The sequence below is a fragment of the Mesocricetus auratus genome, unplaced genomic scaffold, assembly GCF_017639785.1.
Source record: "Mesocricetus auratus isolate SY011 unplaced genomic scaffold, BCM_Maur_2.0 Super-Scaffold_100004, whole genome shotgun sequence".
NCBI classification, from domain to species: Eukaryota; Metazoa; Chordata; class Mammalia; order Rodentia; family Cricetidae; genus Mesocricetus; species Mesocricetus auratus.
This window is the reverse complement of record NW_024429189.1, coordinates 109,968,236-109,992,641: the sequence shown is the minus strand read 5'-3', so window position 1 is coordinate 109,992,641 and position 24,406 is coordinate 109,968,236. Positions and strand designations below refer to the sequence as shown.

General features: G+C 43.3%; 1 protein-coding gene across 1 annotated transcript in view; it reads right to left on the bottom strand.

Moving 5' to 3' along the window:
• Positions 1-6,903: 6,903 nt before the first annotated feature.
• Positions 6,904-24,406, bottom strand: part of Pcsk2 (proprotein convertase subtilisin/kexin type 2) — a 233,455-nt gene continuing 215,952 nt past the window's right edge. Inside the window, exons 9-12 of the mRNA XM_040746398.1 lie at positions 20,689-20,904; positions 18,504-18,604; positions 12,405-12,632; positions 6,904-7,610 (exon numbers count right to left, since the gene is read on the bottom strand). Of these exons, the coding sequence (XP_040602332.1) occupies positions 7,124-7,610; positions 12,405-12,632; positions 18,504-18,604; positions 20,689-20,904 (1,032 nt within the window). The 3' untranslated portion in view covers positions 6,904-7,123. The remainder of the gene's footprint in view (positions 7,611-12,404; positions 12,633-18,503; positions 18,605-20,688; positions 20,905-24,406) is intronic.

Here is a 24,406-nt window from a genome sequence, read left to right as displayed (position 1 = left end):
CAATGTTCTCTTTTGTCTTTTGAGTCAATTAGCAATTCTTTCACCCGGTTTGCGGTACTATATTATTAAATTCTCTCTGTTAAATTGACTGTTCTTGTTTCTGTCTCCTGGCTGGTGGAGGAATAGGACATGTGATAGGGAAGGAATGTGTGGAACAGGATGCATTGATGGGTAAGCTGTCCCTGCGGACAAGTTGACTCCGTCCTGTTGGGGACCTCTTAAGAGACTGGCTAGAAAATCTTTAAGTTGTCCCAACAAGAGGCGAGGAAGGCGAGATAGCACACCACCTGTTCTCTCTCCTCTAGTTAAGGCACTGACACTTTGCTCCTCTGGCCTGCTCCACGTGGGCCTGCTACATCTCTGAAGTGGGTGATTACTGCAGATAGAACAAATGGCTTTTGGTATTTATGAAAATTATACAAGTGTCTTTCTCATGGGCCAAGGAGATACATGGAAGGGGCTGGCTGCTTTCTTCTCTAAAGGGCTGGGGAGATGGCTTAGTCAGTAAAGTATTTGCTGCCCAAGCATGAGGACCTGAGGACTATAGCACCTGCTTAAAAAATCCAGATATGGTGGGACATACCTGTAATCCTAGAGCTGGGGAGGTGGACACAGGAGGATTGCTCGGACTTGTTGACCAGCCAGTTGAGCTCCATGTTCAAGTGAGAGATCATGTCCAAAAATCAAGGTGGAGAGTAATTGACAAAGTTGCCTGCCATTGATCTCTGACCTCCAAACATACATGTGCATCCATGAATATGAACACACACACACACACACACACACACACACACACACACACACAATAAATAAGGATCACATAGTGTCTTCTGTTATAATTACTCAACCCTGTTGTAGTAACACAGCACAGACAAAACAAAGACAAGCAGGCATGTGTTTCCAGCAAGGCTGTGCTTACAAACACAGGCAGTGCCAGGATTTGGTCCATGGCTGTAGCTCGCTGCTTTCCTGACATCAGGAACGCCCCTATAGGGCCTGCCACCACTTAAAACACCAGAAGGTGATTCTGACCTGCATCCCTACCTTCATGTTGCCTCCTTGACTTGAAGCTTATGTGGAAGTGTTGGGAGACATTGATGACTGGTCAGGGTTTGCAGTACTTCAGTCTCTGGCAGCTTATCTCAAGAGCTTGTCAAAATGGAACTCCCTCTCTCCAGCAAAGTTTCCTGCTCTCTACCTGGAGAATGTCCCTGGGCCTGGAGGACTGACCTTATCTAAAAGCTGTCTCTAAAACCAGATGCATGATTGTCTTTAGCTTGACCTTTGGCACAGATCCCTGCTAAGAAGGCTTGTGCTAGGAGCTCTGCTATAGGATCCTGCTGCCTTGTGATAGGTGTGTGCGACTTAATGCAAATTGGGGTTTGTCCCCAGGCTCCCTAATCCTATATATTCCTTATGCTCTGGAATAAAATCAGGTGATTAACTGAAGTCTGTCTCCTGGAGTGCTGTCTTCATTCATGCTCACGGGCCACCAAAGCTTTCTGTCACCTCATCTGCCTCTTTCCCCTCTTAGCTGGCCACCAGGAAAGAAGACCCCTATAGGGGAAGATCTTGAAGTAACCATTAAAATCATGTTTATCCTAAAAAATTTTCTGCCACAGATTTGTGGTTGGGGCATATTGGTGAATGAACTGACCTCTATTTAGTACACTAATGACAAAGAGCCTCACCAGGCACAAATGCCTCCATTTTCTCAGGTTTGGACACTAGCAAATAAATGCCACAAAAATGACACTGATGCTTTAAAAAAGAGAGGGAGATAGAGAGAAAGTAACAGGACTTTTGAGTTGGCAATCATCCCTGGGCAAGAGCTCCGTGGTGTTGGCTTCCCCAGCAGCCACACGTGCCTCTTTGCTTGCGTGTGTGCATTCTGTGACCACATTGCTAACCTGTCACCCGTGGCCAGTTGGTGGTCTGCGGCCTGGGATCACAAGGGAACATGGTAAGTTTTAGTCTTCAGCTGGGAATAGCTCATGGGATGCTCTCTCGGGTGCAGGAGTTTGACAAGGCAGTGGGTGGGACACTCCATGCTAGGATGGGAAGCCCAATGGGTCAGAAGATTCCTTGATATAAATAGGTGACAGTTAGATTTAGGGGATCATCAGCCTCTTTATTGGACCCTCTGGCCTCTGACGTCTGTGGGCTGAGATTCCTAACTGCTTTCCCACCCTAACCTGCCTCAGTCCACTCAGGCTGAGAATTAGAAGTTCAGCAGCACAGAGAGCCTTCAACCTCCCTGGGCTGAGTTAGCAGCCTGGCCTAGACAATTTACCTCCAGATCAGATTTTGCTTCTTGATTCCTTAGAAATCTGAGATCAAATCTGATCAGTTTTCTTAAATGAAAGGAAAAGGGTTTAATCTAAATGAGTAAGAGACTAAAGGGAAAACTCAAGTGCTCACTGCCTGATTTGCAGTAGAAAGAGCTCTTCTGGATCAAGGTGTGTGTGTCTATCCCTTAAGATGCAGTTGCTATTCTTGGGAAGTGGAAGGAGACACCAGAAGGACATGGACTGGGGTGGTATTCAGTGCACTGCATCTAAGCACGGCTCACCCACTGGTCTCTGTTCTCAACAGACTTCCCTTCTTCAGAGGCTGGGGTTCTCCTGTATGCCAGTCCCTCTGCCAACTCCTGCCAGCCTGTTTCTCCATGTGTTTTAGCCCCCATATGCCAAGTGCCCTATCTCCTATCCTTTCTATCAACTTATTTCTCTTTTGGAGGCAGAGAACCGCTTTGCCAGAAACAACCTAATCCTTTGCACCAGCCCCTGAGACATGTGTCGATGTTATTTATTTCAAGCTTATATCCACCTTTTCTAAAACTTTTGTGGTTTTATTTTTACAATTTTTAAAAAGAAAATTAGATTCCTGCATCTATAAACACTCTGGCTATGAAGTGTTTCAACACAAGAGTTCAACACATCTCCTATTTAACATTCTATTTCCATCTAAATATAAAGTACTTGGCTATTTGGTTTTGCACTATGTGATTTCCATATGATCCCTTGAATCAACAAATTCATCCATCACATGGAAGGCCATTGTTAATTTATAATGACAAGAGTAATGATGGCACAGAGTAATAACTAAGAATTTTAAAAAAATTGGGGCTGGAGAGATGGCTGCGCTGTTAAGAGTACTTGTTGCTCTTGCCCAGGACCCAGGCTCAATTCCCAGCATCTGTGCAGCGGCTTGCAGCCCTCTGTAACCCCTGTAGCAAAAGATCCAACAGTCACACAAGTAAAATGTGCATATACATAAAACAAATGAAGAAAAAGAGTGAACAAAGAACACACACACACACACACACACACACACACACACACATCACATCACATCTTAATCTTAGGGTGTCAATGCCTGAACAGAAGTACTGGCGTGTAGTGTTTCAATGTCACAAGATCAATCTTTGGGCCTTATATCTTTCCACATCTGTTTTTAGTCATAGGCTCACTTGAAGTCTTAATAGTTAAGTTTAGTAAATATAGGATCAGAGAAGACTATAAATGGTTTACAATGAATTGCTTTAAAGCAATGTTTAGAATAACATGGTTACATGGTGGTGAGGTACAATTAGTTTGCAATAATGTACAGTACCACTCATGAGGAGAGGTTACCATGTAAATAGGAACTTGTTTTTACAGGATCAGGCACCAAGGTAGGGAATCATTTAATGTCCACTGAGTACCTCATTAGCTGTCCTACATTTCCTCGTTGTCCTATATTCATGTAAGTTCATTGATGAGAACTGACTGGTGCTGTGGGCAAGAGTGTTTGCACATCTGAAGAGAGAGGGAGGATGAGGAGCTGTCTGATGATTTTAGCAATTCCATGTCAGACAGCCCAGTGTGGGACTGAAATGGCCTAGATCCCTGTTCAGGGCATGGAGATCTGTAGCTTTGGAAAGTTACCTAAACCCTTATTTGAGCTCATGGAATACCAAACCTGTGTATTAAGCCATCATGGTTCTGCGTCTGTTTGTTACTGTAGTAACACTTGATTTAGCTTAGTGTGTTCTAGAATGTTTCTAAAAGACTTTTTTTTTCCTTCTGAGACAAAGTCTCTCTGTATAGTCCTGGCTGTCCTGGGACTCACTATGTAGACCAGGCTGGCCTCAAACTCAGAGGGATTAAAGGCAGGTGTTACCATTCCCACTTCTAAAAGAGTTTTGATCATGGCCCACAATAAGACATATATTTTACAACAGGGGCCAGTATATTTGCTCAAGCAGGCAGAAAGACGGATGCTTATCTGTCTCACTCTCTCTCATACTTCCTCTCCTCCCTCTTTTTCTCTAACCTCCCCCAAACACACATGCACAAGCACATGCATACACACACACACACACACACACACACACACTCACTGGGAGCAGGTACCTCAAGAAACAGTACTTAATATCCATGATTGACCTATGCTCTCCTGTTAGAAGTTCTGGTATTGATTACCTATACTGAATTTACAGCCCACTACCAAATGTAACTGGAGTCTCAGAAATGCTGCCGTTGATCATAGTTTGCGCGTGACTTGTCTGCTAATTACACATCTGTCATGCATATTTACTAAAGCAGGCTTTTAAGATCTATCTTTGGCTCCTACAATGGGTGAGAGTGTTTTGTATAAGATACAGCACATCCCACATATTTTCTGGAAGGTATATTTTATTGTTGAGCCTCCCAATTTACAACGTAATTTTTAAAATTTCCTTAAAAATTTTTGTCATGGAGTAACAATATTAACCTGATTGTTATTTATTTACTTTCAGTTTTTAAAATAAATGTCTCTTGCATTATAATCAGGGCATCATAAAAACATCACTATCTTGACATAGTTTTGTGTTGATACTGATGCCAAAAATGAAATAGAGACCAAATATTTATAGTTTGCATTATGTACCTTTATATATTATATACTCATATCAAAACCTTGCCATTTCTATTAAGAAGCTGATAAGTTACTCTCTAATTCATAAATTATACCACAAATGTGAAAATATGGACAGCTATTTTATATTTCTGCTGCTTATATAAGACATTCATGTTTATACAGAAAGCTTCAACATTACAGAGGTGTCATAATGGGAGAGAGGAACAGACATTTCACCTGAATTTCCTCTGGCCTCTTATTCAGCCAGAATCATTATGATATCTTCTGAATACTCTTTTAGAGATGTGTATGGTGTCTGTTTCTTCAATACATACAGAGTACACACATATTTAGGTATATGTGTGTATGTACATTTATACAAGTATATATATACACACATATACACATGTATATAGTCTACATATGTATACATATATATTTCTGTGTGCACTTATGCATACATGCACACATAATGTCCTTTGGTTTATTTCCAGACCATTAATGTGAAATGAATTTTCAATGATTGCCATTTTTTTCTTTAAATCTAAGGTGATTTAAAAAGACCTTTGCAACAAGTAATAAATTTCTTTTAGAAATCATAAATATTATTACACTCAAAAGCATAATACATGGAAAGTTACAAGGTGTCAGAGAAGACAAAATTCTTGTTAATAGGGTGGAGAAAAGGAATCAAGCAAGCTTTCCAGCATTCTCTCTAAAATTGTCACCCTCAGGGAATGGGACCCCCAGTGCTTCTTAGTTGCTGGCTTCAGCAAAGGAACTCTAGGCTCTGTGCATGCTGCAGGGAAGAGACTGTGAGAGCCTGGTGTGACTGGGGGTGGGGGTGAGGTGACTGAACACTGAGATTTGAGTGAGAAGCCAATCCTTGGGTGGGGACACCAAGTGACAATGGGTTACTTTGGTAATAACTGTTTGGAAATGAAATGGTGTCTTTTAAGGTTGACAACTATCCCCTTTGGGAAGCTTGTTAGATATTCTCATGGGTTTGAGTTGCTAAGATGACATGTGCTTTCCTAAAAGGGATCATCTCTTGCTTCCTTCTGGCCTCCAATTATAGGGAATGAGGTGGCACATGTGCCTCTTAGTGGAACAGGCTCCTTGCAACCACAGATCTACTTGAACATGGTCACTTGTGTCTTCTGATGTCATCTACTGGCCTCTTCTGAAACAGTGACGCATTTCCCAAGTACACTAATGAAACCATGACTTGAGGAAAGGGGTAGATATTGCACTCCAGTAATACTTGTGGGAAATCAAAGCCCAAGTGGGTGTGGGTAAAGCTATCAACAATAAACCAAAACACAAGACAAACATACAAACAAACCCTCCTACCTCTTGGTTGTGTCACATCAAGGAGTTCTAAAATGACTCAAGAAAAGGGGTGCCCCTGGTTCTAAGACTGGTAATCTGCCTTTGTCAGACAGCTGCTAGCTATGCCTTGTAGTTCTCTTTCTCTGATGGCTGTGTAAAGAGTACCAGAAAACTGAGGCTGTGTGGATGAACTCTGTGTAAGAGAGACATTTTTGGTTGCTCCAGTGAATTCTATCCCAACTCAGAGCAGCTGCTGGTGACAGAAGAGTCACATGTTTCAGTTCCTGGCAGCACAGGAAGGACACAATCTGGGTAATGTTGGTAAATTTTCAGTGCTCATGCCTTTTAAATTTCCTAACCCTGTGCAGTATTTAGGATTTCCTAGGGACAGCATCTTTTTCATCACGCACCTCAATTTGTATCCCTGAGTGGTCTCGCTTAATTCAAGCCACCACCCATCCTTGTGCTGGAGCTGTGGAGTTCCCTCTGTCACCTTGCATTTCCATGCTATATAACAGCACCTCAGCTGAGACCACAGACATTCTTGAGTTACCAAGTGTGGCTTTTTAGATATATTCCTTTTTCTTCTCAGATATGAAAAAAATTGAGGGCAAAGATGCCCCTGTTTTGCTACAGTATATCTCCCATTTACGTGACAGAAATAAGGGTCGAGTCACACATAGGATATAGATGTTGGTAGGAATGCTATATTTGGGCTACAGAATAAAAACGATTGCTTCCATTGTAGTGAAAATAACCATTGACAGTGAGCAAAGCTGCAGACCGGGCTGGGGTTGCTTGTGTAGGGGTAACAGGAATTGCTGGGTGGCTGGTGGCTGCCAGAACTGTGGAGCAAGGACAGAGGCAGAGACAGGGAGGAGGAGGCGGTGGAGATGGAAGCACGGCCCTAGTTCTTCCTCAGGATACTTTGCAGACTCCTCTCCACAGCCTCGTCCAGCTCCTCCTCCAGCTCTTGCTTCTTGGACATGGCCAGCTTAGACTGGTAATCCCTCACCACCTGATCGATGTATGGGGCACTTTGTGTGCCGTGTAACATCAGGGTCCATTCCTTCAGCAGTCCCTTCTGTGGCGCGCTGCCCACGAACCCCAGCTCCAGGGTCCAGGTCCCTCGGGCATCCTCCCCCCAGGTATGGGTGGTCATGAAAGGCCACTTGTCAAAGCCCACCTTGGAGTCGTCATCTCTTGGACGCCGGCTCAGCAAAATGGACTTGGTGCCCATGGGGGAGGTCATGTTGATGTTCAGGTCTCCTCTCCTGGTTGCGTTGACTGTGATGACAGCTTGGACATGCTCAAGGTAGCGTACAAAGTTTTCTTTCCCCTCACATGCATTTGTTTCAAGGGTCAGTACCAACTTGCCAGTGGGTGGTATTTTCCTGAGGACAGAGAGAAGGGGATTTGATAAGGGAACGTATGCGTGACCTGAGAAGGGGTTTCAAGACACCATCTGCAGAAGGAAGAAAAAGTGCTTTAGGATTAATTATTGAGACTGACTTGGGTTTTGATTTTTCACATCAACTGTGAATCTGAGCACAGAACTTGCCCTGTAAAGGGGAGGTGGCCACTGTTGATATCCTCCTCACATGTAAGCCCCCCTGAGTTACCTGCACGTAGCCTGACCACTTCAGGATCTCCCAGCTCCCCACTGCCAACATCATGGGCATCTGCTCATCCTGTGTGCAGGAACCTAAAGGTATCAGGGATCCAGTTCCTCAGGGGGAGTCCTCTGCCAATGACTGACAAGATGTGTTCCATACATGTTCCCTGGCATCCCTGCTTCTTAATAGAATGACTCAGTGTCCCAAATTGGCAAGATCTTGTCTTAGACCTAACTTTAGGAGCAACTCAGATGGAGGCAAAAGTTCATAATGACTTTCTCCTTCTTCTTTTGAAAAGACCTTTAAAACGTGTTCTTTGACAATTTCCTACATGTACACAATGCAATGTATCTTGATCATACCTACCTCCCCCACTCTGCATCCCACTCCTCTAACATATCCCCATTTTTACTTTCATGTATTAAAACCCCACCAACCCACTAAGTCCAATTAATGCTGCCTGTATATACATGGATGTGGGGCCATCCCCCAGACCATGGGTAACCTACTGGCGGCCACACCCTGAATAAAAATGATGGTTCTTCCCAGAGCAGCCATCATTTGCCAGAAGCTCCTCAGGAAGGAGTGGAGCCCACAGGCCCTCTCTTATCTTTGATGGAGTATTAAAGGCTCCAGCTTGTGCAGATTGCATGCAGGTGATCACAGCTGCTGTGTGTTTATGAGTGCAATGGCCATGTCAAGGCCAGAGAACAGCATTTCACACCACTCTTCCCTATCCTCTGGTTCTTCCATTCTTTCTGTCCTCTCTTCCCCTGTGTTTTCTGAGTCTTGGGGATTTGGTATAAATGTCTCATTTAGGGCTAAGCACTCAATAGTCACTTACTTATAGTTGAAAAAATAAGATCTGTGATTGGGAAGCATTAGAAGTTAAAGTCAGAGGTGGCTATGGAGTAGAGATTTTAAATAGTCATACAGTTCCTGTTCTTAGACCGTGTTCTGGAACATCTTCAGTGCAGACACTTACTAAGACCTTTCAGAGCAGCTGGCATTACAAGAGGAGATGCACACAAGCTTGGTGCTCAAGTAGGGAGTGGCTCATATCTTTATCCTGTTGTATATGACTTTAAGCAAGCAGTCAGTTGACTCCTGCCTAGAAGAAGCATTTTTCAGTGTGCCCCCATGGAATGCCTATGCCATGGATCCTCAACTGTATAATTGTGACTCTTTCATTAGTTTTGGACAACAGCCATGCTTTTTCAAGGGTAGAAAATGCTTACAGTGTCTCGTAAAAACCAAAAAAAATGCTTACAGTGTTGCATTTGTGAGAACTTCCAGTGAGTGGGGTGTTCATTTGGGGGTTCCTTTTCTGCACACGACAGGGCCAGTTGCCCAGTGACCCACACAGGAAGACACTGTGGGTCAGAAGTGCTGTGCAGGGCTGCACAGGTGCTTCAGGGCAAAGCACACTCTTTTTCTTTCTCCTCCATGCCTCTTCTGGTGTGCGTATCAGTTTTTAACACATTTTTTCCAAATTTGCCTGGAATTCAGTTGGAACATGCACTCAGCTAGAGCAGCTGCATCCACGGTTCCCTTGGGGGTGGACATAGGGTAGGAAGTGTGAGTGGCCTGAGCTCAGTGCTCTGCTCTGCGTGGGTGATGGGGCAGCAGAGTTCATCCTGTTCTTTGCACATGGCTGGCACAGCTGGGCACAGCCGGTTTTCTTTTCCCTTTGATCCTCCTTGAGCACCCTTCACTGAGTCTCTTGATAAAGTTCTTTAGAAAATTGCTTTTAAAATTGACTCCTTCTCTGGGAAGATAAATGCCCAGGAAACCCATATACCTGACAATCACCACTCTTAGTGCTCTTTCTGCCATATGAACTGTTTTCGTCAGCCTGAGTGTCATGGGAAGTGGCAGTTGTGGAGGCTGTTCATTTCTCTATCAAAGCTCCTTGGAAGTGTGATTCCAGGTCATCAGGGTCTTCTCTGCTCAGTGACATGGCCAGCCCTATGCTGCCCACCAAGCTTTCTGTCTGGTCTCCGCATTCTCTGAAGCCATGAAGCTATGCTGCCTGTGTGTGAGCAATGGGTAGTGACTGTCCAGCAACAGAAGCACAAGTCCAAGGCTGTAACATGGACTGGCCAGGCATGCGCCTAGCCTCAAGTTCTTGACACTCAGCATGGAGATGATATTATGAAATTACCATTGTTGTTTGCCCTTTTCAGTTACTCTCCTGCCAAGGCGGAACTATAGATGAGCCTTGATGCTGACACTAGCCACTAGCCACTGGTGGCCACCCTCTGCGTAAACTACTTAGAATCAGATCAAATGGAAACTATAGTTACTCAGCTGCACTTTTACCAACTCTTGTACTCAACAGTCATCACGATTATTTTGAATGGTGCAGATATAAAACACCTCACCACCCAGAAAGCCTCACAGCCTCCAAAATTCTCAAGAAATTCTTTTAAACTCTACCAAGAGACACAGTGGTCAAGGAGTCGATAACGGACTTCAGGTGCAGGTAGTTATGCTGAATAGGGTTGAGCCCTAAGTGTCCCAGGCAGACATGTGTCCCAGTGCTCTCTGTTCTGATGAGCCATGCTGACAAAGTCTCAACAACGGCAGTTATGAATTTTTTTGGGGTGGCCAGGGAGGGACTACTCTAGAGTTCCTGGAAGTTTTTACATATATTTTTTATATAACTGATATTAGCCTGGGAGATGTGTTCTATCATTGTTACCTTTAATAGATAGTTAGGTTTTCAAAATCTCCGGGAGACTTACTGGGAAAATGCTCCAGGCACCAACTCTTTCAGTTCAAACTCACGGAGACATATTAAAGCCTTATCTGGCCTCCACTCAGATCCAATCTTGGTCACTCAGTATCTAGGTGACCATCAGCATACCTTCATCCTTCACCAGCTCATCTCCTGATCCATAAAGACACCACTGAGCTCCCAGCAGGACTGCCACAGAGCCTGGTACAGGGTCTGAGAGCACAGTAGGTCATTTGGTCGATGAATTAAGGTCAGAGTCATATGGTAAAAGAGCCTGAGCCTTGCCTTTTCCGTTAGTACTGTTTTGGTCTCCTTTGACTTTGAACATATTTCTCATGCCTTCTGCATCTCAGGCTCCTTATCTGTAAAAGGTAACAGTGATAGAACACATCTCCCAGGCTAATATCGGCTATATAAAAATATATGTAAAAGCTTCCAGGAACTCTTTAGAGTAGCCATTTTTATCTCTTATATTCCAAGAGACTGTGATTTTTTTTTACTGGACCTTATAGCCAAGTTAAGAATACAACTTGAGGTCACTCAAGATTTAACCTGCTATTCTGCTGTGCTCTTAGCCTGTTGTTTAACTTATCTCTAAGATAACAGTGTAACAACCAGTCTTACTTGCCTTGGATTTCCCATGTAATCTGCTTTTATGACTTAAGCTAATGGATAGCTTTAACCTTAAATTATCCATGCCCCTGGCCCAGAGAGCAATGCATGTGTGCTATGATAATCATTTGTTCAAAACAGCGAACAGGTCAAAAGCAACCTTACACAACAAATATCTGCAATAAATGTTGGAAGCAGCATACAGAGGTTTGATAGAGCCATGTTTGCAACATTGAATGCTTTAGGGTCAGTTGAAGCAATTAACTTAATTTCCTGCAAAACTGTTAAAATTTCTATAAAGTATCTCTTATCCCTTCCTCATGTGATGCTGATTAATAAATACACATCAAAGCCCTTTGCCAGGGATACTTAGACATCAGGTAGGTACACACAACAATAGTGACAGTTACAGACAGAGGACACAGACACAAATACAGATGGGCCAGTAACTATAAAGACAGACAGATGAAAGACACAAGGAGAGAAGTGGAGAATTCAAACTTGGTCTCTCTTTTGGTTAAATCAATCCAAGGGGGAAAGTGCTGACCTTTCTTTCCTTAGACACAGATGCATTTGGTGCCACTGAGGCTGTCCTTAATGCATTTACCTGGTGAAGGTATTCATAAAATCACCTGGAGCTTGTGCTTTTAGAGAACCAGGAGTCTTTGAATCACCACACTAAATCTCTGCTTTCCTATTTAGTATGGAGTAAGTGATGCTTTATGAGATCATTGAATAGTTTATGGGGAGAGTGTGGGGGCTCTGCAAGGACTCAGTGAGTAGGCAGTGAGGATGTCTATCCAAGAAGGATGCTTACCCATGGGAGGATTTTCATCCAGGGAGGATGCTTACCCATGGGAGGATGCTCATCTATGGAAGGATGCTCAATAAGAAAGGATGCTTATTCAGGGAGGATGCTCAATCAGGGAAGATGTTCATCCATGGAGGATGCTCACCAACAATTGCTCATCTAGGGGGAATGCTCATCAGTGGAAGGATGTTCACCTATGGGAGGATGCCTGCTCACAGCATAGGTTCTGAGTTGCACAACTGTGCTCTGGATCATGGTCCCTCTGCAGTTGTGCATCTCCATAGTTTTCCCTAGAAACTGGTTGTCCCAAATGAAACCCAGGTTCGTTCCTTTCATGGAGAGGGACTCAAGGTTCATCACCAACAAGGATACCTTCCATATGTGGCAGGTACTGTCTGTCCCTACTTACTCAGGGTTCTGCACGGAGCCTCCCACACAATGGAATCTCTCAGGGACAGTTTTCCAGTCTTTCGCCATTTTTACCATGGCACCTGCATCAAGGACACCGTAGCCAAAGAGGTGATTAAATTCCAGGCCAACTCCATTCCGTCGCCACTGATGGACCTCATCGTGAAGTTGGTTCCGCTTGGAGGTGAGCACAGTCAGATGCTGCATGTCTCTCCAGGTCAGATCCAGGCTGGTTACAGGAGACAGAGTGCAAAATAAAGATATAAGAGTGATCAGGGAAGAGACACAATGGCTAAGGTGAGTAACACTCAGGACATGTCCCGTTAGGAGAGTCTGGAACATCTGTGAACTTATAGCTCAGAGAAGGTGTTCATGCACTATCTAGAACCATTGTATATGTCAATTAAAATATCGTTGCTGTTATTACTTTTAAAATGTATTTCAAAAGAGCATTTTACACATAGATTTGAGAGTCTAAGATGGAAAAGATTGGTAATACCAAGTGTTGACAAAGATGTAGAGCAAATAAAACTCATTGACTTTGCTGATATTTGTATAAGCCATTGAAAAAAGCAATAAGGCTATATTTACTAAGGTTGTCCATGTGGCTGACATAGTCTAGTAATTCCATTCTCAGATGTGTATCTGGCAAATTATGTTCATGTTCAGCAGATATGGACATATCTCTAGATTGTAGTTCTTGTAAACATTTATCTTAGTAGAATGAAATTTTTACGTACAAAATGAAAATGAATGAATTGTGATTATTTCTAATAAAATATGGAGATTTTTTTGAAACAGGGTCTCATGTAACTCAGACGGACTTCAAACTCTCTATGCTGCTGCTGCTGACCTTGAACTCTTGATTCTCCTGTATCTACCTCCTGAGTACTGGGGTTATAGGCATGTGCTACCACATCATTATGTGGTACTGGGGTTTGAACTCAGGGACTTGTGTACACTTGGCAAGTACTATACCTACTGAGCTACTTTCCTAGCCTGCTACAGATGAATCTTAATCTTACCAAAACAACACCGAACTGAAGAAGCAAGGCAGAAAAAAAGAATTCTCTGGTTGAGATATGGTTGAATGTATGCATTAGAGATTGCGTGTTGGAAGCTTGGTCCTCAGTGGGTCATTGATGGAAGATGGCAGAAGCTTTAAGAGGTTTGTGGGAGGGGAGAGGGTCATTGGGGGCGCTGCTCTCTGGAAGCATTGATAGAATTCTTGGGGCTCTGGTTAGTTCTGGAGAGAGGTGATTATGAAAGAGCAAGGCCAGCCCTTCCCCATTACTCTGGCTTCCTGTTTAATCATGTGATCCCTTCCTCAACCACTTGCTCCTGTCATGACCAGAGGGACCTTCACAAGAGGCAAAGCAAAGTGACACTTGGTCTTGGTCTTTCAGTTCCAAACTGTGAGTTCAATAAAACCTCTTTTCTTCATTAAGTACCCAGTATCAGGCATTTTATTATGGCAAGTGAACTAATATAGGGAAATACTACATGATTCCATTTGTTTAAATCATAAAGAGAGAAACAATTCATGTATGCTGTTGGAATTTCATTAAGGTTAGTTTTGAGCATCACAACTGAAGGGGATGGGGGTGCTCTTTCTAGTGTTTGCAGTGCAGGGTTTCTCAGTCTGGGTGCTCACTACCTGGTGCACTCGATGTCTGAAATGGGGCTGTCAGTTTGAGACAGGAACAGAACCTTCAACATATTTGTATGTCCAAGGCACAAGATGTCCCCTTGACAATCTTCACCATGGTCTTTGGAAACTAGTGTCCATTATTGCTTAATGCCAGTTTTTAAAAGTGCAAGTCACAACTTATTTGTGAGCCAGGAAAACAACTTACAGTGCTGGCAATCTACCTGGGCTGCAGACTAAAAGTCTCTCTGAGGCATTTGAGATCCTGCCACTAAGTCCACATCACAGACAAATTAAACCGTAGTCTCTGGGTGTGAGAAGTAGATCCTGGGGATTGTTAACATTCCCAGGGTATTCTAATAGACAAGGCCGAGATGAGTGAAAGGGTGACTGATGTTTGAGATCAGCCTGGGATACCTAATGAGACTGTCTCAAAAATTAATAATTATTAATTGATAAAATAGATTAGAAAAGAAAGTCAGTGGACAGATGTAAAATGATATTAGTATTTCTATGAAACATTTGGGGTTAGTGTGTTGGGCTGTAATGCAGAATTAGCTTTTTACTGAGAGTCATGGTTTTGGGGGGATAGGGAGCCATCCAATCAGAAGGACAAGGATTCAAACAATTGAAAGGACAAGAAATGATATCATTCATTTGGCAAAATTTCCACACATTCCAAGTTAATTGGTTTGAAACTCTGAATCAGAGCCAAAGCACTCCTGTGCTCCCCAAACCCTGAAGTGCAGCTTCGAGGGAGAAGGTTCCAAGATGGGTCAATGTGCTTGGGAAGTTTCTGAGAGAAGTTGGTTGTGGCTAAGTTTCCAGGTTTGCTAGAGTGGGATTCTGAGTTTACAAATCCCAGAAGTGTTGACAAATGAGAACCTGAGGGACCCAGAGGCTGGCCAGCAGGTGGAGGGCTTTCATGCCCACCTTACAAAGGTGTTGTGCCCCTGTGCCTGAGGGGATCACCTCACATGCTTCTATGAAGGTTTCCTCATGAGTGGGCTGGTGGGTTTGGGGCAGAACAGAGAACTTGTCACTTCTGTGATTATGAGAACAGGCTAGACTAATTTAACCCTCTGTGTGGCATTGTCTGGGCTAGCTGTTATGTGCATGTGTGAAGTAAAATCGGGTTCCTCCTAACTGCCTCTCTGAGAAGTTTCAGGATTGATAGAATATCCTGTTCTACAAAATAGGCTTTAACCCTTCTATATCAGCTCAAGACTCACAGGCAACAGCTATTAAATAATACCAAAGTAAAACAGCAGAATATCTGCAATATTAAAGGCTGTTGTGTTGGAAGCTATACAATAACTAACATGATGAATTCTTCACTGTTCTTTGTACCAGTTGGGCTACTAGGTCACAAGTATGTGAAAAGGTACAGCACATGATGAAATATTCCATACATGTCTCGAGTATCTATCACATCCAGGCACTAAGGCCAACCATAGACTTGCCATAGGAAATTTCTTGTCTGTACAGAGTGTATAGCTTAGCGGGCAGGTGGGCAACTCAGTATTGAAACAGTGAAAGCTGACATGCTATATCAGCTCAGGCTGCTGCAGGGGCCTTCAGTGTAGGCCCTGGGATGTCCCAGACAGAGAGCTTCACCGTGGTCCTCAAGCTTCCCAAAGCAGAACCCTTTGGACACTAGTGTTAGCTGTAGGTTCTCAGATCTTTTGAATCAGCACTTGAAAGTTATGAGCTTGAGAATTAGGAGTAGATGAGGTCCCAGATGTCTCCTGCACATGCACATCATAAACACCATGGACTTAAGATGGCATTTTTGGTCTTGGCAGTGTCTTTTAATCGTCAAGGGGTGGTAAAAGAATATGTCAGGGCAGATGGGTTTGAATTCCATGAGCTTGCTACTGATTCAATGTCGGCATTGCCTCTTCCAGGTCCAGTTATCTGGCTGAGAAAAACTTGAGCTTTAGACTCAAGCACCCAAGGGAGTACATCCCATTGTGTGAATTTGGGTAAATTATTCCAATATCTGAGTCCCAGCTTCAGATCTTTGCAATGGGGAAAAGGTCTCAGAGGGGAAAAGTTCTTGAAGGTTTGTTGAGGGGTAAATTGTAGATTATGTGTGTAACACAGATCATGTGCGCAAACTATCTCATACAGTATGGACATTGAAGAAAGAGCTTGCTATCAATAACTGAAGCAAGCTAGAAAAAAAAACAGCTAACATATTGACAGTGACATTTAGCATGCCATTTGAACCTTGGGGATGGCCTGAATTTTGAATAGTTTGCAGATAATATAACAGAAATCAGAGCAGGATATTGCCCACATGGACACTGGACAATACCATGAGTTGTCTTTTTCCTTTCATTTCTTCTTTATTCCTCTTTGCAACAGATGGAGACCGTTAAAGAAAAACACAACCACTCAAAATGCGGAGTTGTGGAGCCCAGGTCCAATGGATACATCTACAAAACACTCCCACATTGAAGGCTCAGGGAACATTGTGGGAAAGAAGATAAAAAACATTTGTTGTGAGATTCTGTCTTCTAGCAATGCCAGAAGCTACACCCATAATGTCTCACCAACACCGCTGACCAAGCATGAGCTGAACAAGGATGACACCCATCCAATGGACATGCCAAACAGGACAGGGAAAAGCCCATGAGGCCTCAACCCTACACCAAGTACTGTAGGCAATGGAGGGAAGCTGGGAGTAGGAGAGGTGCCAGGGAGAAACACATCAATTGGCTGTCCAATACCAAATGGTCAGTCCTGAAATCATATGTACAAATAGTATTATACAGACTGAATAGTTTATATTGAGGAATGCGTATGTGTATATGCATGAAATAACAATGGAAAAAGAGGTCATGTGTTTAGAGGAAAGTTGGCAGGGGTGTATGAGAAGGTCTGGGAGGAGGAAAAGGAAGGGAGAGATGGTGTAATTATATTATAAACTCAGAAATTATAAAAATTAAAAGAAAAAGAATAGAACCTCTGTTGTATTCAGAGCAGCAACATGCTCTGAATTTATCAGCCTCCTTTGCAGCACGGGGGTGACCTTGTGACTAGTTCTGGCTAATGAGAAATAAGTACAAGGTCTGGGTGGGGTTTCTCAGAAAGCTCATGCAGTAAGCATGTGTGCTTAAAGAATGGTGACTGCTCAGTGCAGAATTGAGAATCTGTTCAGGATTCCAGTAGGCTCATCCCACCTCACTCCAGCTTACTGAGACTGTCCATTCTGTGTGTGGAAGGCCCAGGCAAGTGACATTTTGCTTGCCCAAATCCCAAAGAACTGAGTTAAGATTTGTCCACTGGGGTTGAAAGGCTGAAGACAGACACTTAGTTGGTCTTGATGCTGAGTGAGCAAAGCCTGCTTAGGACCCAGGATCTGTGCAGACCATGTGACGAATGGTTTCTGCTTCTGATAACACCTGCCATATGTGAATGAGTTTTGGTTTCTGTGCTTAAGAGGGCAGAGGTATCTGTTTCTCACAGTGTTTCCCTCATGGTGTCCTAAAATTTACACCCAACTTTTGTTGGAAGAATGCACATTTAGACTAATGATTACCTCTTTTATCTGTTTTTGTTTTTTGAGACAGGGTCTGTCTATATATCCCAGACTGACCTCACATTCCATATCGCCCTGCCTCAGTCTCCTGAGAGCTCGGAGTTCAAGCCTGCACCACTTGGTCTGTTCTTTTGCAGGTTAGAGAATGTATTGAATATGCGGAGACAGACAAGCAAGTCTGCCTAGAAACCACGGTTGCCTAGCAACTTCTGACAAGATGCTGAGTGATCCATTCTCTGAACTCTCCATATAACCTGTGTGCCTAGTAGCATAACTTCTGGAGGCCAAAGAATATTCCTTGACTCTAAGTCCAGCCTTTGGTTTCTCAGAGAAGGCAAGCAGCACTCTGGCAGGTATTGCCACTGATGCTTACATCTGAGCTACACCCAGGAGGAGCCACATGTGGCCTCTCACAGGAAATGATCTCTTATCTGCCACCAAGATGGCTTCACAGTAAAACCCATGTCTTGGTCTATTCTGCAGGACTACACCTACTTTGTCTGGGTGTAGAGAAGTGGGTGTCTTCTATAAGAACAATTCCAATAGTTCTTCATTTAGCTGACTAAGAGCATTAGTGGAGTAAAATAGCTGTGTAACTTAAAGAAAACAAAGGGGGTTTCATGAAGGAAGACATATTTGTGTGCTGTATTTTGGTGTGTAAATAAGTTGCTGTTTTGTGTTGTGGGTTTTGGATCCTTTTGGTCTTCTAGGTATATGGTTTTACAATGTTTGTGTGCGTCATTTAAGGACCGAGAGCCATTTAAAAATGTCTAGCAGAATTCATTAGTCCTGGATTTCTAACTCTCACATCCACTCCTGTCTCTGTGGACACCTAGCATGTGGGTGGAGAGTCACACACCAGTTTGCCCTTCAGAGCTGTCCTCCAGCTCACAGATGAAACATACTTAGCCTCTAACGCCAGCGCGAACACTCCAGCTGCCTCAGGAGCAGCTGCAGATGTCCCAGAATGTCTCAGAGTACAGTTTCCATACAAGTCTGTGGTGGCCTGGAAGAGAAGATAATGAGTAATGAATGAACAAGCCACACCGTTTGAACCCTAGACAGTGAGGATCAGGGTAGTGCCTATTTATCTTACCTAAACTGTTCTGAATAGTCAATGGTCAATGGTGGGTTGAATTGCACTGAGTTTAGCTTTTGGACTCATCATCATGAAATATCATGACCTGCACCAGCGGTATTCCCAAAGTGGGAAGACATAAGTATCCAAAGAAAGGGAGGTTATTAAAAAACAGATATTCCCTCTCTATCTAAAACTTACAAAGTGATTCTGAGACATGCCAAGAAACCCCGGTGCTGGTTACCTCCCCAACTTTAGTTAGGGTATGCATGGGTCCCTGATTGTTAAAGGACTTTTCAATGAGAACAATTTTATTTTCAATATTTGTGACAGCTGGGTTTTCATTGCAATCATGTATAAACTACAGAAATTCTCCCTCTACAGGGTTCTCAGAGGATTTATTATTTTGAGGACAAAGGACTAGGAAGGTTTAAAGGTGGTGTTCTGAGAAAATTACAATATTCAAAAGAAGGACCTTTCCCAAGCCAAGTAGAGCAAGTGTCATAGATAAGGGCTGAAAAAAAAAACAACCTCATCACTTGGGGCCTCTGGGAAAGGGACTGGGACTCCTAGAGAGTAGGGCAAGGTACCACAAACACAGCAGAATGGGGGCTGCCCTCCATTGCTCCTTTCTGCTAGGCTCTGGATGGACCAGAGGGGCTGAAGTCCCATTCTGCTTGGGAAGAGCTGGCATGTCCTCTTCTCTAATCTCAGGCCCAGGAGGGTCACAGAGGCATGAACAGCTGTTAAGGACTGTGCTTCTTGTAGGCAAAAGGTTTTTCCTCTTTGCTCACCAGTAAGGCTGACTGTATGGCCAAGGATGAGAGCCCAGAGGGGAATGTAGAGTTGAAACCTTACATGGTAATAATTACTTTGTTCCAAGCTCCTGTCCTTTTGTGTGGGGAAGTTTCAATGGCTGTAGGTGGCCAGTCAAGATGTAGCTCGTCAATGGCTTTACATCATATGCTAAATGTCTGGCTTGGAGGATCAAGGAAAGACTGGGATGTGAGCAAAGTAACCAGAGAGGAACAAATCCCTGATGTGTTACTATGCTCTGCAAGGGAGGGAAAGTTTACTATGACATCCGGTTGCCTAGAAAGGAAGATGGTTTCCTCAGGGAGAGACAGAAAGAGACAGAGAGAGGTAAAGAGAAAGACACACACACACACACACACACACACACACACACACACACACAGAGTGAGAGAGAGAACCCTGTGAATTCTAATGTGTTTTTAAAGTCACAAATCCATTTGATAATAAGATGAATTATCATCTTTTCCCCTGAGGAAATATGTAGTTGGACTCATCTTTAAGAGGGTTAAGGAGCCAGAGAAGTCCACCCATGGACACTATTTTTTTTCGAGGCAGGGTTTCTCTGAGTAGCTTTGGAGCCTGTCTTGGAACTCACTCTGTAGACTAGGCTGGCTTGAACTCACAGAAATCTGCTTACCTCTGCCCCCCAAGTGCTGGGATTAAAGGTGTTGCTGCCACCACCCAGTACTATGGACACTGTTATTATTATTATTATTATTATTATTATTATTATTATTATTATTTTGCTGTACTGGGGGATCCAACCCAGGGTTGAGTATATGCTAAGGTAAGAGTTCTACCTCTTACAGCCTCCCTCACTCCTAGCGTGGTGGTGTTTCTAAACACGGGGTGCTTTCTTGGGGCTTGTGGTGTGATGTGATGCCTGAATTCTTATAGTTATCCTTCTTTTCGTAAGTGACATGCCAGGAAACCTATTGATAAACCAGAGCTCATCACTACTTGTATGCCAAAGCAAGACGATACAAATATAGAAAATGAACTAGAAAGGCTTGTCATAGGATCTTCTTCCCACCTGCAGATGGTAGGTCTCCACCTAAGCACTATTAGACATGAAGAAATTGGATGTTCTCAAGGCTGGGCTAACTTATGAAGAGAAGGAGTAGAGTTGGAAGACTGATATGTCACAGAGGGGTACCTGGTTCTAAGCAATTGGACAGGAAGTAGTTTGCACATACCACACCAGCCTCGGGATTCCTTTTCCTCCCATTGCTGAAGGTGGATGCCAAGGTGGAGGAACAGCTCTCATCGTACAAGGCAGTCCTGCCGTCGTTGATGGCTGAGTTGATGGAGATTGTCCACATACTTGAAGCGTAGCCATCACAATTGCAGTCATCGTAGCTGCCGCCATCCCCGGAGGCCCACACATAGATGCTGCCTTTGCCCCCACGGCCCTGGTAGAGCAAGGAAGATGTGGTGCCAAGTCAACACTGGGGAACCAGGAGCTGCAGGGTTCAGGTCTGGGGTTGGGTGAGGGTTTCCTGCCCAGGTAAAGTCCTGGCCTAGGAGGGTCAGGATTTGAACGAATATCACTATGCAATCAAAAAACTGAATTTTCATTTTGTCTGGGCTGGAAACTATATTTATCCGATGGGAGATAGTAGAAATGACTCTCCCTCCAAGAATGATATAATATAAAATCGTCAATTTGTATTTTTAACGGAGATATCAGGTTAAAAAGGCTAGAAGCATTGCTTTAAAATTTACCAATAAACTGATTTTTAAAAGCCTTAAAATTTACAAATGAACTGATTTTCAAAATGCTGTGAAGGTAGTACATACTTATTATAAAAAGCGTCAAAGTATATGGAAAAGAAAACTTAACTCCCCCACCCCCAGGAGCAATCAATGTGATTTTATTCTTACATGTAAGTGTTCAGTGAAATTTAAGTGTACCTGTCTGTGATTATATTAAACTACATAAGATGTATACGTGGATGTAGGAGCCAAGTACATGTTTAACCAGTATGATATAAAAATCTTACATATGTGTATATAGCTTTAAAAATCCAGTTGATTATAACAGAATTCTATTGGAAATGCTACATGCCATTTGACATGTGCAAGGGACCAACTCTGGGAATAAAGCCTAATGTGGGAAGTAACAAATAGGCAATGGCATCTGAACTCAGGAGGACAGCATGGTAATTATCCCCTTTGGCCATCAGTTACAGAAAAGCGGTGCTACAAATGACTCAAGTCAGTATCGCTACTTCTCAATCCCTGCTCTTGGTGTTTTTATCTTTCCTTGCCCTCTATGGGTATAGTCTCTTGTCTGCCTTAACCAGGATTAGGCCACTTGCCTCTTGCTTTCTCCTCTGCTAGTTTTAAGGCGGTGGGGCTGGAGGTGGGGGGGGGAGTGGAGAGAAGAGTAATCATGCAGTGAGGGAAGTGAGGGGCAGGTGTACAAGCTCCCATTTCTCCATAACTTTGTGCAGGGTGTCTGGATGACTCTCTGAAGCAGTCGTTATCAATTATGGGTCTTGACCCCTTTTGGGGGGGGTCACACATCAGATATCCTGTGTATTAGAAATTTACATTGCAATTCATAACAGTAGCAAAATTATAGTTATGAAGTAGCTATGCAAATAATTTTAGGGTAGGAAGTCACCACAACATGAGGAATTGCATCATCAGGAAGGTTGAGAACCACTGCTCATAAGGGAGGGGTGGAAGAGAGGAGGGAAGGGGGAGAGAGAGAAAGGGAGGGAGCGAGGAGGGAAGGAGAAAGAAAAAGAAGGATGTGGAGGAGACAGAGAAAACCCCTGTGTGGCCACCAGGCGTCTGTGGTTCTGATTCAGTGGCTTAAGGTGGAGATGTCATTAGAAAAAGAGGGACTGGATCACCTCCAAGGTTTGTTTGTTTTTGACAAGGAGAAGTGGCATTCTGAGTTTCTTCTAACAGGACTGGAAATTAATTAGCCTGTGACTGAGTGAGTCAATAAGTCCACAAATAATTGACCACAAACTGGGAATTGTCTTCAGATTCTTGGTAAATCTATACAGCTGAAAGACTCCATCAAAATAAGCAATTGCTTTTGGAAGCCAGGACAAAGAAGAAACAGATGGTTTCTGATGTTGGCATGGAGGGACATACACTCAGGTTCAGATTTGGGCTCAATACTCGATAACCCTCCCCTCCAAGTCCCTGAGCAGGCTGCTAGTGAGTGAAGCAACCTTCATACGAGGAAGAACCCTGGTGTCGGGGGTGTCACTGTGACCTCTACTTGCATAATTCCATGTATCAACACCCTTCGTAATAGGACTTTGTAGTTTTGCCCAAGAGGAGAAGGTGTCCCTTTTCTTCTTCTTGGATCCTGACTGGCTTCGTGTCTTGATGCGACCATCAAAATGTAAGAGACATCAAGTGGGCAAAGATTCTAAGCCCAAGACTTAGGGAACCTTGTACATCTCTGCTGTGTCTCAGAACTTTGTTATGCAGGGCAATGAATCTGGCTTAGCCTGTCACAGAGCCCAGTCAAATTCACCGCCCCAGCTGGCAGTCAATGCAAGAGCTTCCTTAGACCAGCCGGTCTCTAGCTTCCCTTCCAGCTAACCACAAATGCATGAATGAGGCTGTGGGAGGGCACTGGGCTGCAGAGCAGCTGCCACTGAGTGGAAGTGAAGGTCTTCCTTTGTAGCCCACACTGGTCTTGAGGCCCTGAACTCACAGAGATCCTCCTGCCTCAGCCTCTCAAAAGCTGGAGTTACAGGTGTGCACTTCTACCTCTTGCTTTAACCTTGACATCTTAGTACATTAGCATGCTTTAAAAATCATTTAACTTTTTATTGTAAAAATGACATGCAATACAGAATAATTGAAATATGTAGCCTATGGAGCACCTGTGATTCCTGGTGTGATTTTGTGAGTTCCTGACAGTTTTATATAGAGAGGCAAAGTATTAGAATAGCTTCAGAAATGAACCTGGGATAATAAAATAGATTCACTTTACTTGGCCTGCTTTTTTAACTACAATATAATTTACTCATGTGATTAATAGGATTCTACATTATGTTTTATTAGTCTCACTAGATAGACATTTAGCAATTTCTTCTCTCCTTATTAGACTTACATGGAGGATTATTTCTAGTTTTCAAAAGCTGTCTAATTTTTCAAATGTATGTCATTTTATATGTCTCTTTATCTCTGCTTACTTAGATGGAGTTACTAAAAGAAGGAATTTTTTCTCTTTATTTATTTATTTTAATTTTTAAATTTAAATTTAAATTAGAAACAAGGTTGCTTCACATGTCAATTCCAGGTCCCTCTCCCGTTCCCTCCCCTCCTCCCACACCCTCCCATCAACCCCTCCAATATCCACTCATTTCCCCAGGGAGGGTGAGGCCCTCTATGGGGGTGTCCATAGTCTGTCATAAGAAGGAATTTTTGATGAGAAGGAATGTTTGTTTGAAAATTCTTCATCCACATAACCATATTATCGTGCTTTATAATGACTATAGTGTTAACATGTATAAATAATAAGTGCCAATATAAAATATTTTTGTTTTTGTGGTGCTGGGGATTGATTAGGATTTTACACATGCTAGGCAGACCTATCTTTCCTGACAGGGCCTCATGTGGCCCAGGCAGCCTTGCATTCTTTATGCTGCTGAAAATGACTATGACTCCTTGATTCTGTACCCTCTGCCTTTGTCCATTTCTTTTTGTTCCAGAAATGAAGGGAAGAATTGTAATAGGACATGAACAGTTTCAGGAGCTGAGTTGCAGGCTTCATGCCAAGCAGCCCTTGCCCAAATGGGAGTTTCATTGGGCTCCAGAGGATAAATCAGGATTGGTGTCCCTGAGTGCTCTGCGACAGGAGGCATCCATCGCCTGCTGAGGCCCTGGCACTGCTGCCACTGTATCTGACCCGTGCTCTGATTAAATTTCATCAAG